The sequence below is a fragment of the Sinocyclocheilus anshuiensis genome, unplaced genomic scaffold (assembly GCF_001515605.1).
Source record: "Sinocyclocheilus anshuiensis isolate Anshui unplaced genomic scaffold, SAMN03320099.WGS_v1.1 scaffold1023, whole genome shotgun sequence".
NCBI lineage: Eukaryota > Metazoa > Chordata > Actinopteri > Cypriniformes > Cyprinidae > Sinocyclocheilus > Sinocyclocheilus anshuiensis.
This window is the reverse complement of record NW_015546084.1, coordinates 531,034-545,780: the sequence shown is the minus strand read 5'-3', so window position 1 is coordinate 545,780 and position 14,747 is coordinate 531,034. Positions and strand designations below refer to the sequence as shown.

General features: G+C 36.9%; 3 protein-coding genes across 4 annotated transcripts in view; 2 read left to right on the top strand and 1 right to left on the bottom strand.

The window, feature by feature from the left end:
* The window catches only part of LOC107700024 (potassium channel subfamily K member 4-like), a 34,525-nt gene extending 31,019 nt beyond the window's left edge, over positions 1 to 3,506 (top strand). For both annotated transcript variants that reach the window (XM_016501516.1, XM_016501515.1), the window contains 2 exons: positions 1,792 to 1,934; positions 2,268 to 3,506. In XM_016501516.1, the coding sequence (XP_016357002.1) occupies positions 1,792 to 1,934; positions 2,268 to 2,879 (755 nt within the window). In that variant the 3' untranslated portion in view covers positions 2,880 to 3,506. The remainder of the gene's footprint in view (positions 1 to 1,791; positions 1,935 to 2,267) is intronic.
* A 733-nt stretch (positions 3,507 to 4,239) lies between these two features.
* Positions 4,240 to 13,335, bottom strand: LOC107699967 (high choriolytic enzyme 1-like). Its single transcript, XM_016501431.1, has 9 exons — positions 12,509 to 13,335; positions 6,877 to 6,895; positions 6,372 to 6,434; positions 5,830 to 5,970; positions 5,627 to 5,744; positions 4,958 to 5,025; positions 4,750 to 4,831; positions 4,532 to 4,659; positions 4,240 to 4,414 (listed from the first exon to the last, which is right to left on the bottom strand). The coding sequence occupies exons 1-9, from the start codon at positions 12,599 to 12,601 to the stop codon at positions 4,407 to 4,409; spliced, it is 720 nt and encodes a 239-aa protein (XP_016356917.1). The 5' UTR covers positions 12,602 to 13,335; the 3' UTR covers positions 4,240 to 4,406.
* Positions 11,562 to 14,747, top strand: part of LOC107700023 (steroid hormone receptor ERR1-like) — a 19,710-nt gene continuing 16,524 nt past the window's right edge. Inside the window, exon 1 of the mRNA XM_016501514.1 lies at positions 11,562 to 12,063. The gene's annotated coding sequence lies outside the window, so the exon portion shown is untranslated. The remainder of the gene's footprint in view (positions 12,064 to 14,747) is intronic.

Below are 14,747 nucleotides of genomic sequence, written 5' to 3'. Positions count from 1 at the left end.
TTGCATTTTATTTCGAGATCAAACTGATTGAAACTGACATTTAAACCTGTAAGCATCTGTCTTGTCTCTTGTCTTCTTGCTCAAGAAGATGTTAACCCTCAGCGAAGACCTCATTTAACCTTGGCTCGTTCTTCCATTAAACGTAACATTAAAAAACAAACCACTGCAGTCATCTTGTGGTGGGCTTCGTGGTGGGACCATTTTGGTTTGGTCTTCAAATGCCAGAACTGAAACTACAAAGCGACTTGCAATGCTAAACACCTTACCAAGAAACACACTTAAAGGAATAGTTCACCCAAAAATCTGTCATCATCCACTCACCCTCATGTTGTTCCAAACGTGTATGACTTATGCTGAACACAAAACAAAAATTCTGAAGAATATTTCAGCTGTTGTACATATTATGAAAGTAAATGGATCCAGAAACATTCGGCAAAAAACGCAAAAAAAAGCACACAAAGGTAGCGTTCAATTAAAGGGATAGTTCACCCAAAAATGAAAATTCTGTCATTAATTACTCACCCTCATGTCGTTCCAAACCCGTAAGACCTTTGTTCATCTTTGGAACACAAATTAAGATATTTTTGATGAAATCCGAGAGCTTTCTGACCCCAAGTAGACAGCAATTCAACTGACATGTTCAAGGCCTAGAAAGGTAGTAAGGACATCATTAAAATAGTTAATGTGACATCAGTGGTTCAACCTTAATTTTATGAAGCTACGAGAATACTTTTTGTGTGCAAAGAAAACAAAAACAGCAACTTTATTTAACGATTTTTTTCTCTTTCTTGTCAGTCTTCGACATGTTCACAACAGTACTATAACACATGTGTGTGCATTCCTCTGCTTGTAAACAAGGTGTTCTACACCAGAACGCCGACTCCTGCATCAGCAGCACCAAACACATGTGTCGTGGTACTCTCATGAATGTGCAGCATAGACTGACACGGAAGAGAAGAAATTGTTGAATAAAGTCATTATTTTTGTTTTCTTTGCACACAAAAAGTATTCTTGTAGCTTCATAAAATTACAGTTGAACCACACACAGATCACATGTACTATTTTAATGATGTCCTTGCTACCTTTCTGGGCCTTGAACGTGTCAGTTGCGTTGCTGTCTATGAAGGGTCAGAAAGCTCTCAGATTTCATCAAAAATATATTAATTTGTGTTCCAAAGATGAACGAAGGTCTTACGGGTTTGGAACGACATGAGGGTGAGTAACTGACAAAATTTTCATTTTTGGGTGAACTATCCCTTTAACCCATACAACTTGACTGGTATATTCCAAGATATCTGTATCCAGATTATCATTTTGTATGATGAATAGATCAAAATAAGCTTTTATTCACTTGCAAATCAAATCAAAACCTTGATCAACACATATACAGACTATAACCAATATGCCGACTCAAACGTCAAATGCTGTAAAACCCTTATTGGTTCTTGTCCAAACTTTTGAGGTTTGTCTCACGATTTTTCTCTTTCTATGCATGAATGTTTTCATTTCATTTCACAGTGAATAAAGGCTTAAACTGAATTAATTTAATGCTACATTTATGCCCTTCTTGGAGCTTGAAAACTTTGGATCCCGTTGACTTTCATCATATGGACAAAAACAAATGTAACATCGAATATCTTTTGTGTTCGACAGAAGAACTAAAGTCAAACAATTTTGGAACCACATGAGGGTGAGTAAATGATGACAGAACTTTCATTTTTGGGTGAACTGTAACTTTAATTTGAATAAATTACTCTTTATGTGTTTTGTGCATTTCTTGTTGTCCATCAGGTGATAGCGGTGATGCAGGTCAAGATCATTGGTACAAGCCTCTGGTGTGGTTCTGGGTTTTGTTTGGATTGGCCTACTTTGTGTCCATTCTTTCCATGATTGGGAACTGGATCCTGGTTCTTATCAAAAAAACCCGAGCTGAGGTAGGCCAATGATTAAATTAGGATGTCTAATTAATTTTTTTATAATCAAGTGTCTTATGGAGTTTATGAATAAGGTCAGTGCCTGGTCAGACTCCCTGGTCAAACGCAACACTGCAACTCAAATGGGATTTTTAACTTCTCTCTCAATTCCCGCCCCTTCTATATTTCATGATAACCTTCCTTCCATTTTTCTTTATACCTGTAATTCATCACCACAACTCCTATTAACCTAAAATCTGTATCAAATTTCAATCATTCTGTTCATGGTGACATACAAATCTCTCCATAACTCTAAAGCCTTCTCATTTCTCCTGCCCTACTTTCTGCTCTCAGATGGAGGGGTTGAGAGCACATGCCTCAGACTTTACTCAGAACATCCAGAACATGTCTGTGGATTTCCACATGTCTGGAAAATTTGAAGATCCTTTCAAGCGCACCAGGCGAAAGCGGCGTCACAGGCGCCACAGACACAATGGCAGTCAGGGTAGAACCGGAGAGGACGGAAAAGAGGAGAATGAATCCGAATCTGGCTCCTACTCAGGTTCATCAGATGAGTCGGAAAGCAGCTCTGAGGTGACCCAGACAGAACGTGTCCCAGAGGGAGGGGGTAGTGACAAGGGCAAAGATTTAGAGAAAGAGGAAAAACTCCACACCATGCCCAAAGATCCCATCCTCTCTCAGCCCTTGGATTACTTTGGGGAAAATCTTGCATACATCGACGAGTCTTCAGATGCAGTGAGTGGGAAGATTCACCTGGACCCCCTGCTGGATGTACCAGAATCGAACCCAGCTTCTACAGACAGGCCCAAAAGGAGACGTCAAAGAAGACACTTGAGAAGGGATCAACAGAAACCCAAGACCCCCAAAACCAGTCCAAACGAACCAGAGAATAAAGCGCCAAATGGAGACATTAGGCAGAAAGATCCACCTACGCCAAAGCTGTGAGTGTCAGGGTGTTCATGGGGTTTGTCGCTCCTCAGAAAAGCCTCTTTGGAATATAGTTTTGCAACTTTGCTAGCTTTAGGATATGCTGTGCTCCACTGGGAAGGCACCTGGCATTATTCTCAGATTTTACTGGGACGAAATAAGAAACTATCCATGTGCCTAAAATGAAAGGGGGTTGCGGGAGAAGAATCAGGTGTGGTCAAATCTGGGACCCCTCAGCATGAGTGAGAACTTTTATTGGGTAATCACTCAGATAGCGGCCTGATGTGCAGGAAGGCCACGGTGATCAGACACTTAGTGCCATCTACTGGACGTTCACTGTACATGACTGGCTCACTTGTTTATGGATACACTGACCATCAATGAATGATTCATTCTGTGTCTTTCGCTTCTTTCCTAACGTCAAAATAATAAAGGAATGACACCTTGATACTAATGTTACTAATCCAACACAACTGATGTTTACTGCTTGAGTTCATCAAACTCCTGCTCCTGCTTCAAGTAAAAAAAGAGGTACTGGTAATTGCGTCTTGCGTCTACGATTTTACGCCTCACAGTTGTAATTTCACTTTTAGTAATTGTTACTTTCTCTCATGATTTCTCATTCTTGCAAATTTATATATAGCAAACGACACTTCATATCTCACAATATGAATATTTCTCATAATTGTGACTTTTAATCCTCTACAGTTGCCGCTTTTTCTTGTAAATGCGACATTATTCCCTGTAATTACGGCTTCCTATCTCACAATTGTCATATATCCTATAATTCTGACTAAATCCCTCAGTTGCTACTTTGTCTTGTAATTGGGAGTTTATTTCTTAGTATTGCAACTTAATTTTTTCAGAGCTGCAAATTTATTTATCAAAATTGTGACTTGTTCTCATAATTTGGCATGATTTCATCTTTATATCTTACAATTGACACTTTGTCTGACAATGTAACTATTTTTCATAATAGACCTAAAAAGGCCTTTAATTCTCATCATTGCAACTTTATTTCTGATAACTGCAACTTTTAATATTACACAATTGTCCCTTTATTTTGCCATGTATCACGTAATTTCGATTTTAAATCTCAGTCTTTTAATTGCTAATTTCTCGTACTTGTGACTTTACATATCACAAATGAAAGTCTTTTTTTCATAATTGCGACTTTATTTCTCTTGAGTTTTTTTTACATTTTTTTTTTTACTTTGAGGCAGAAACAGGCATTCATAATGTGTAGATTCATCTCTAACAGGTAATCTGCGTTCACACGGCTCGTGAGTGTGGTGTGTGTATTTTCCCTTAACTTATTAAGTAACTCGAGAAGTTCAACCCTGTTAGGAACTAACACATAACCACATCAGGACTCAATCGTAACAAGGTATATTGCAATTCAGCACTGCAGTCAGTCCATTACATTTATGTGGTCAAGTTACATACAAAGGAGGAAGGAAAAATGTACTTTGGTTATACAGTACAGTAATTCTTTTATTTTGTCACAGTCTGTATTTCACTGGGGTTTGATCTTCAGTGTTCATTTTAAAGAGCTGTAGGTAAAAAAAAATAATTTTACTTTGATTTGATCAGAACTGTAGTACTTTCGTAAAGTCATTACTGTCCAAAATGCTATTTAAAATAAGACTATATGTGTGTAATGTGCTCACCACACTCATAGAGCTTGTTGATCCTCTGAATGTCAATGTTAGACATTTCCTTTCTCTGTCCAATCTGCACTGAAGGGTTAGGAATTGGAGTGATGGTTTCCTTGCCATATTGTATGGCGAAGGCAGTCCTACAGATGGAGAACGAGAGTGCCGTGAGGATGTACTTTATATATCTGTACTAAAGCATGATTTCAAAAGTAATATGGGTGAAGTTTTACCTTCCATAATGCATGATAGAGCTGTAGTCATAAGGGGTATTCAGATTATTTGTGTCCTTCTTCTGAAAGTTGTATGCAGATGCTGTGCAAGGGCAAACGAGTGTTCATTGGTACTGAGGTTTTCATTACGATAAAATAAAATTATTGTTTTTTAAAACACCTCTAGTATTTGAGATTTTTCCACATTCACACGCACACATCCTCTGACCTTGTGGAATATTCTGCCAGTTGATCTGGACGTACTGGTCTCTGTCGCTCCTGGTGTGTTCGTGGTTTTAAACCGCATAAACACATTTCATTACACCAAATACACAAAATAATGTTCTTTTTAGCAACATCATATGACCCCTTTAACTTTTTTCAACGTTTTTGAAAGAAAACTCTTGAATTTATTTCATCAAACATACAATAAAATCAGCAATGTTGTGATGTATTATTACAATTTAAAATAACTGTTTTCTATTTTAAATATATTTTAAAATGTAATTTTGTTCTGTGATGGCAAAGCTGAATATTCAGCAGCATTATTCCAGTCTTTAGTGTCACATGATCATTGAGAAATCATTGTAATATGCTGATTTGCTGCTCCAGAAACATTTATTACTATTATTAATGTTGAAAACAATAGTGCTGCTTAATACTTTTGTGAAAACGGTGATACATTTTTCAGAATTCTTTGATGAACAGTAAAACAGAAATCTGTATAATATTCTAAATGCCTTTATTGTCACTTTTAATCAATTTAATGCATCCTTGCTGAATAAAAGTATTAATTTCTTAATCACATCAAAAAATCTCAGTGACCCTAAACTTTTTAATGTTATTCAGGTATATTTGTTTATGAGTATATTCATTATTTAGGTGTGGTCAGGCTCACCCTACTAGATTCTCAATGCTGATGTAGTCCACGTGATTCTTTCGCAACACAAAACGGACGCAGGTTTTTGCAGTGATGCTCTTCATTGCATTTTCAATCACTGCCTTCTCATCATCATCTATCAAAAACACACACAAAAAAAATTATGTATGTTATTGAGTTTTGATGCAGATTTACATAAAAGTGAATTTATCGTCACTCACAGAAGTCAGAAGCAATGGTGTATGGCACTTCAACCTGTCCAGATGGGGATTTTGGCCATTTGCAGTAGTCATTCAAGCATTTCATGGCATTCCTTGTTTTGGGAAAGGCCATATCTCCCTCCAGAAGCATGTCACTGATCTCTGAATTATCAAAACAAAAAGAGTCAGAATCTTTTCAATTATTTAATTGCTTAGAGAAACGTTAAAACTACTGTTAAATAATCAACTGCAAGCAAACATCATGATTAATATATCTAAATAGACATACATGTGTTTTAACTGTGAAATATCATGTACAAACTATAAACGATATAAAAAATATGACTTATAGTTAACATTTTAATTACTATTAACCTTTACCATTTTTTATAGTTTATATAAACTATGAATTATAAAGTTACAAATTAACCATTGTATTAAATATATTTAATTATTTAATTTAATTAAATTTAGTATATTTATATATTAATATAATAAGTAAAAAACATAAAAAATGCCTAACATTGTCATAGTCAAGTAGTAAAGTAGTAAATAACTATTACCTTTGTTTGCCTCCAGAATTCTTGAGAAAATATCCATATCATCACGCTTCTCAAACAGGATATCTGAACAAATAACGGCAATATTAAACCATATTTTCTATATTTTTCTGTATTTTATTGGTCTAAATGAGTGGTTCTTAATCCTGGTACTGCATGGGGACCCAAACATTAAGTTAGTGCCAGGTCATTCATGAACAATTTGTTCATTGTGTTTGTCTCATTATTGAACGACAGACTCTGAAGATAAAGTAATCATTTATTTTCCTCATAAATTATCTTTGGCTGCATTATAGTGATTTAGTATTTTGGAATATGATCAAGATTGTGTAGGTGGACGTGTTTGGGGAATGCCACTCAAATGAGTAAGAGAGATCTTCCCATAACTAGCATTTGTCGCCCGTATTTCTGACCATCACCAGAGAGCTGCAAGAATCTCTTTTATCGGGGTTAAGCCCCACTGGTCTACCTGAGCTGAAGAACACATCAGGGCTGAATAGAAACTCACCTTGATCAGTGGGCAGCACCTGTGGAAAGAGCAGATATACAGAGTGAGTGAGTGCGAGCGAGTGAAGGATGCTCAACTCTGGGAGCTGCAGCTCTTACTGTAGCAGGAAGAGCTTGAGAGAGACCTAGCAGCACAGCCGAGATGGAGAAAAGCAATACACAATCCATTTTCCCTCAGTGTGTTTCAAAACAATTTCTACCTGAGAGTGGAACTGTGAGAGAGCTGAGCTGAAGCCTTTCTTATATAGAAGATAACTGGGAGTGTCCAGCATTGGGGTTAAGGTTAAAATCAACACAGACCACTTGAAAAGATCTGAAAAGCCTCCAGCGTAAGGTTACGTCAGCCTCACCCACTATAAATAAGACTGCATTTTTGTTTGTTTTAGAATTAGACTAAAACAGCAACATTAGACATGACAACGAAATGCCCATGTCGCTCAAACAGTCTAAATAAGTGGTAAGAGTTCATTACTAAAAGGTTTGGGGTCAGTCAGATTTTTTTTTAAAGAAATAAATACTTTTATCCAGCAAGGACGAAATTAAATTGATCAAAAGTGACATATAATCATCTAATTAATTATCAAAGAATTAAGAGAAAAATTATCCTGGTTTCCACAAAAATATTAAGCAGCACAACTGTTTTCCACATTGATAATAATAAGAAATGTTTCTTGAGCATCAAATTAGCATATTAGAATGATTTCTGAAGAATGTGACACTGAAGAGTAATGGCTGCTGAAAATTCAGCTTTACCATCACATATATTACATAAACATATTATTGACCATTGTTGTAATAATTTCAACAATATTACTGTTTTACTGTATTTTTGATCAAATAAATGCAGAACATTTGCAAACCATATGACATGAAAAATCAAAGCAGTGTAGTGTAATAATATAAATGATATAATAAAATCGGTAGCGTAATAATATAACATGTTTATCAGGAGTCAGTTAATGCTCATCAGAGTCTCTGAGAATTATTACTTCATTTACATTGCTCGCATTTACATATAAACGCTAGTTAATCTACACAGAATGTTTCAAAACCAATATGCAGATTATATACAGCTAAAATAATAGATACAGACAAATTTACTAAACAGAAACTGTTTGTGTGCCATTCAATGTGTGCAACTTGCACAGTTATCTTTTATTTTTCAAACAAAAGTTATAGTTCACACCATCAGTTAATACTGCTGCATAAAAGACTTTAAAAGACCATGTTGATAAATTGGTTTATAATGCATGTTCGTCATCTTTTTATAGGATTATTTTGATCATCTTTTACCTTAACGTGGCCTCTGAAATGAATACACGCTGCGCTTTTGTGGACAGAGAGAAACAGAACATGAAACAGGTGTGTCATTCAAAACGAACAATCAAACAAAAAACTTGCATTATGAATGGCAGCTGAAACATCTTGAGATACTGTGAAGGAAACAAATGTAATCTGACTCAGAGGGTGAGGCTGCCATAATCCTGTGCTGAAAGCTTACCTTAAAACCCTGGGAAGTGCTGAAATAAGACTTCACTGCAAATAACTTTGTTAAAACTGTAGTCCCCATTCACTTTAACTAGACATATTTTTAATTTATTTATTTATTTTTTTATTATTAAAAACGATTCTTCCTTTGTGCACAAAACCTCACTGAACTGTAGAGGAAACCATCAGTCCCATTCCTGAACCCTCAGAAACAGTCAGACAGTCTACCATTTAAACTCTATAAATATTGTCATTATGATGTTCTGGCTTTTAAATTTGCAGAGGGAGAATTAAAGTGACTTTACTATTGTATTTTGACGAACAGCAACAGAAATGGGGCTGTTATAAAATTCCTCTTACCTGCAATAAATCCAAGAATAAACACAAACATGAAGTAGGCTATGCTATTAGGCTATCTGACATCATAAATATTTCAATCACCTAAAGTTGCACCATGAAAATTACAAAATAATTTGACAACCTTGTGATAAACAAATGAAAATGTGTAACACCACGAGTTTTTCACTCGTTATTGCGTTATGCTTTGCATTTTGTGTTTCTCACTGATTATCTTGGCATCACTGCACACTGTTATCGCATCGTTGCTTCACTATAGGAGCTTAAACTGGGCCACATGCTCGGATGTCACAACTTTCGTGGACGGAAACATATGACCTTGTGCTCGAGGACACTCTGTACAAAGACGTCACTAGTCGGCAGACTGGCACAATCCACTTATCGGCAGCATAATTACATCACCGCGAGATGGCGCTGCGGTGCGTCTGGTGCGTCCACTGTGATGCAATTACACCATTGTTTTTTTTTTTTTTTTTTTTTTTTAAGTATTTCATTATAGGCCACTTTAATCTATACTAAACGAATATGAAAAATGTTTTGTGTTGAATTCAAATCGAGATGGGTTTGTAATCACAAACAGATTATATCACAGTAGCCTATACACGTGCCATCATAAAGTTATGTAGCCTATTATAAATGACATTCTTTTATGACTCACTTCATACCTACAACCCTTGTTCCCATAAATAGACTACAACTGCAAAAGGTTATTTATTAATTACCTCAAGTAAGTTCCTCTCATGTTTAAAATAACCGGTTTTATCAGTATCTGTGGGAATTAAGCCAGCGCATTGTTTGCCCGAGATGAATTAGGCTAATGGTTTATTTGCAGTCCCCTAGTCTGATAGGACACATGAATTTGTGTGCGTTTCATTGGGAGTTTGCTCAAAAGAGAAAGGTGTCGTGTATACGTTGTTTAACATGAGAATGATTCAGTGTCTTCTTACTGCATAGCCTTCACCTCCCAGCTGTTGTCTTTTTGAGGCTATTAGTGTTTGTGGAGTTGTTCCCACCTGTTTCTGGGGTCATGACCTCTATCAGCATTCCAGAGCACCGAGGTGTGACCTTTTGTGGTAGAGCCATAAACCAAATTTACACAAAAGCCTCCGTCGGAAAAGATCTCATGATGCTCTTTAAAAGAAGTCAAACATCTACCAAACCGTGACAGAACCGTTCAAATGAGGGCATGTGAGGAAACGTGCCGTAAAGGAACTCTGTGTGAAGGGCATTAGACAGAATGCAGCTCGGCTGAAATGCAGCGTAGGCTGCGTCGGGGATGACCTTGAATTCAAGGTCGCGTGCGTTCGCAATGACAACGGGAACACTAGCGCTTCCTGTTTCTTTTTTAATCCTTTTTCATGCAGCATGCCCTTGCTTCCACACAAGCCCAGCACTCGTGCATGCATTTTGTTCTTATTAGTGTTCTTAGGAATGTCTGATTATTTTTTTATTTTTACAAAACGGACAGCAGGTTTCAGTCACGCTGTCTGACATGCATTCCTAAAATAGACCACTATAGCCTAATAATTTCCTTAACACGGGAATCTTTTCCGTTACAGCATTGCGCGGCTTTGAGACGCAACGCTCTCTTTCTCTCAGCCCTGTGCTGTGATCAGGTTACACGGAATGTAGTCTCTCCTTTCCTCTCTCCGCAGTCACTGAACTCTGTGCCGCTGGCTCGCAGCCCAAAACTGTTGTATGAACCAGCTGACTACGGGAGGCCTAGAGCAGCGAGTTGGGTCAGTCAGTGTCACAAGACCGGGCAGACTGACATTTTCCATGCCATCTAAAGCGATGCTTGATTTACAGGCCCGCCGTTTAAGCTTCTCTGGGACAAACGCATTCTGTCGCGTTACTACGGACTCGTTTTTCTTCTTAACGGGACGTATTTGGACCACACAGTCTATAGTTTAGCTTATGTCATCAGCTGATAATATAACCGGAGCTCTTCTAAAACAAGTAGTAGGCTAAAACAAAAGGCCACATGATGATATTAAAATGAGTTTTTCTGCGAACAATGAGTAATAAACATACATTACAAAAGACTTCCAGATACACGTAACACTAAAATTGCCGTAAACATGAAATAAAATGTAACATTAAGCAGCCTGGTTTACATAACAGATAACAAAATAAGAAACATACCCAAAGGTGAGTCACGCAGAAACTTCTGGGAACGTCGGTTTACGTTTTTTCACTGTAAATTATAAGATTTTTTTTACAGTATGTTTTTAACTGTGTTTACTGTAAAAATACATGTCCCATTACATATAATTTGGCTCCACATATGGAAAAGTCCGTTAACCAATTCACAGGATTTAAAGTAGAATTCGTTCATTTTAACATGAATTATTATTATTTTCCCTTATACTCATGAACATTTTTACACTGCACGTGCACGTGAATGACTTAAACCGAGTTCGTTCATAAAAGCTGTCAGAATAATTCAATTCACGGTTGGCATTAAATCGCACTTATCCTTGGAAAATGTGTCAAATGTTTTTACTGATTACGCAATACTGCGGAACAGTGAAATGCATCAACATTAGACGAGCGTTACAGTTCAGGACGAGATGCAACGTTTTTTCGCTACAGCTTTGAAAAACCCTGTGCGAAGGCCGAATTATTTTACGTAGTCACGAATCATGGCAGTTATTAAATGGCTTTGTTTTACACCACGCGCGTTACGTTTACCCCTTCACACAGTCCCCAAAATAGCTCGAGATGTAAGAAATCTGAATAAAGGCTTCGGATAATAACTCAAAAGTGTGTAAACTCGTGAGTCACACATACAGTAGGTCAATTTCTCTTTATTGTTTAAAACTCTGCTGCCTCTTGTGACGGAGGCGCGAGGACTCGTGAGCGGACGTAACGGAGAAACAGTCGACGCAAGAGCAGAGAGGGAGGAGAAAGAACGAGGATATAGCTACGTAACCGGGATCTCAGCTGTATTAGCGGAAGACAGGATCCAGGCTTCCAGTGACAACCGAAACAGCAATATGGGGAACTAGTCCAGGGAAGAGCGACTCAAACACGGATTAAACATACGCGTTTGCTCTACCGACTGCACTCGCGCCGCCATTCATTCAAAATATCGAGTAGGCCTAGTTGCATTGATTTTATGTCTAACAATTATAGCGTATTGTACTTAATACAGCACCAGAATTGTTAAGGTAGCCCCTTTAACAAATAGGCAGAGCATCTGCTCTTTAAATCGGCGTGTAGGACAAGACACAGTACTGTAATATATGTGATATGTGCATATGTAAATATCGAATTTAGTGTTTGCTCAAGAGTTTCTTTGGTTGGCTTCGAGGCACCAGGAATGCTCTCTGAAATACTGGTAAGTATTTATCCAACCGGCTCCCAGCAACGCAATGCTCCGTTATTTTGTGTGAGTGTAAACAATGTAATGCGCCTGGTGAAGCTGTCTGATAATCGTGATTCCGGTGTCATACGGTCTATCACTAGCAAATGTCCGCTGTCGCTACCAATATTTCCAATGTTACGCTCAGCAGTAAAAACTTTACACTGTAAATAGGTCAGTGTGTTCTGATAGTTTGATTGTAGGACTACTAACAGCGCCAGAACACGTTTTGGCAGATTTGATTTAGTGCCTAACATTTAAATTCGCAGACTCTAGCTTATTCGTTGCATATAAATGAGTATTATGCGCCTTTACTGCGATAAAAAGGGGGAAAAGTCCGCAGTAACACTTTGCAGCACGCTGACCTTGATCGAGTTGTCCCCTAGCAGCTCATACACTGTATCAGCGCGTAAGATTTTACCTCGGACTCTTGTACTCGAGTTATGTCGCATTTCCAGGACAGCCCTTCAGTCTGGGAACAAACTAAATCAGGCGCGACACATCTGCTTTGCATTCTTGTATTTGAGGCATTTCACGGCGTCACTGTCGTCGTGCATAATGCAGTTGGTACAAGAAGGTAGTAATTTCATTTGGCTATTATAAATCTGTGCACACTTTGAAGTAGAAAGTGACAGCGGTTATGTTGTCAAATGTAATCAAAAGCCGTACTTAACGATTCACGTACTAAATCGTTTACCTCATTAAAAAGTTTAACACACAAAGATTAAAAAACAAGTTTAAAATGACGTAGCCTACTCTGACAAGAAATAGACTCCAGTCATGTCAATAAAAGCCGATTGTTTTACATGGATTCAGTTGCCTTCATGGGGCAGACATGTTAAGATCACGTGACGTGACTAGCCTTAAATTAATTAGGGTTTATTGCAAAGTTGATTGCATTTCTAGTAACTGAAATCTGTGTGATTCTGCATCCTGCCACTAGTTGTCAGTATAAATTCCACGGTATACTTTTTACGCTACTTCGGCACAGTCGAACATATATACAAGTATGCATTCGAAAAGTATACTGAAAATTGCAAACACAAGCGGTGGACATATGCACTAAAAATTTCATCCTCGTCCAGTTTTTGTACTGAGCGGTTAGAAAAAACTTGCTGCACATATACAGTACACACATATTGTGCTGATGACAAAATTTGTATCACGCATATGCCTACCCTAGCTTACATAGTATACTTTGGAAAAATTGGGCTGTACATGTACAGTATGCAGGTACTGTGCATATAACAAAATTCACACCGCATACACTAGCATGCGTGTAAAAACAGAAAAAAATTTTTTGCGTCATACAGTTCTTGTAAATGTCTTTATAAATGAGTATTATTATTAATAATATAGCAAAAACTGAGAAATACATAATGGTTAGCTTTTATTTTTTAGTCAGCATTTTTAAATCACTGATAATGAAAGACAAGGTTACCGTTTTATGTTTTTTTTTTTTGTTTGGTCATGTTTAAAACTCAGTCGTAACTGGTTTCACCAGAGTTCAAAAGGTCAAGGGTGAATAGTTTTCACAAAAACTGTGTCAAGCATTATTGCAGGTATTTATTATAAAAATGGTTACATATAAGTCTATGTAGGTTACATTTGTGATTAAAAAAAGTCTTTTTCTAATGGCTGTGTATAAATAATTTATAGAAACTGTCTTTGAAGTGTTGGTGACCAGGCCACTCTTGGACGTGATTGGGTATCTCTGTTCTTAAGAAGTTGTAATCCAGTTTAGCAATTAACCTTTCAATTGTCAAGGCTCGGTGTACAAGGTCACCTTTTGAGATCTGCTCTGACGGTCTTTGCTCTACAGTTGTAATGCATGCATACTGTAGTCGAAGTTCAAAGGCTAACGTGCTACTTATCTCAGATTTCTCTGCTGAGAATCAGATTTACACAGTAAACTTTAGATTAGAAATCAGTTGATCACTGCTACTATGCTTTAATTTTACACAAAGCAGCAACTGACGACAATACGGACTACTGTGACTAGTTTAAGAATAGGACCAATGTCACCAAACACAACTAGCATTCTGAAGTAGAGCTGTTCCTAGAGTACCTCAAAAAATAAATCCGTAACAGCTGCAGCACTGAAGTCTAAAACAGCAGTTTCACTTTTGGACATTAAAAAATGTGACAAAGACATTAAGTTCTTTTAAACAACATTATTCAGTGCTGTTTGTTACACCTATACGCTTCATAGCAGGTAACTTACAAGGAGAATAGAGTTACTAAAAGATCAGATTTATTGGCGAGTATTTGGGCTGCTTCAACCTGACTTTTGTCTCAAAATATAATGTTAAATGTTAAAAAAAAGCTCTACCAACTTAGTTTATTTGCATGTTTCTCTCATTGTCACCCTTTAAAGTTATATCTGAAATCAGCTAACTGCACCAAAGTCCCTGGGATAGTTTATCAATGTACATTTAATATCTGAACAAGATACATAATACCTTTTTCTGTGATTTTTGTTAATCTTATCACAAATTATTCTTTGTTTTGCTCAGTATTGTTTTAGTATCATTAAGTTTTTTTTATTATTATTAATATTTTGGATTAGTTTTTATATTTTCCATTTTATTTTAATTTTAATTAAGGTTTTTGTAATTTTATGTTACTTGTTTTTTTTTTTTTTTTTTTTTTTTTTTTTT

What these genes read in the sequence shown, in the direction of transcription:
- LOC107699967 (XM_016501431.1), bottom strand. Translation starts at nt 12,601, where the DNA reads ATGCAAAGCAGATGTGTCGCGCCTGATTTAGTTTGTTCCCAGACTGAA. An exon ending in AATTCTGGAGGCAAACAAAG is followed by an intron (nt 5,971 to 6,371) that starts GTAATAGTTATT and finishes TTGATAATTCAG; the next exon opens with AGATCAGTGACATGCTTCTG. An exon ending in TCTATCATGCATTATGGAAG is followed by an intron (nt 4,660 to 4,749) that starts GTAAAACTTCAC and finishes CTCCATCTGTAG; the next exon opens with GACTGCCTTCGCCATACAAT.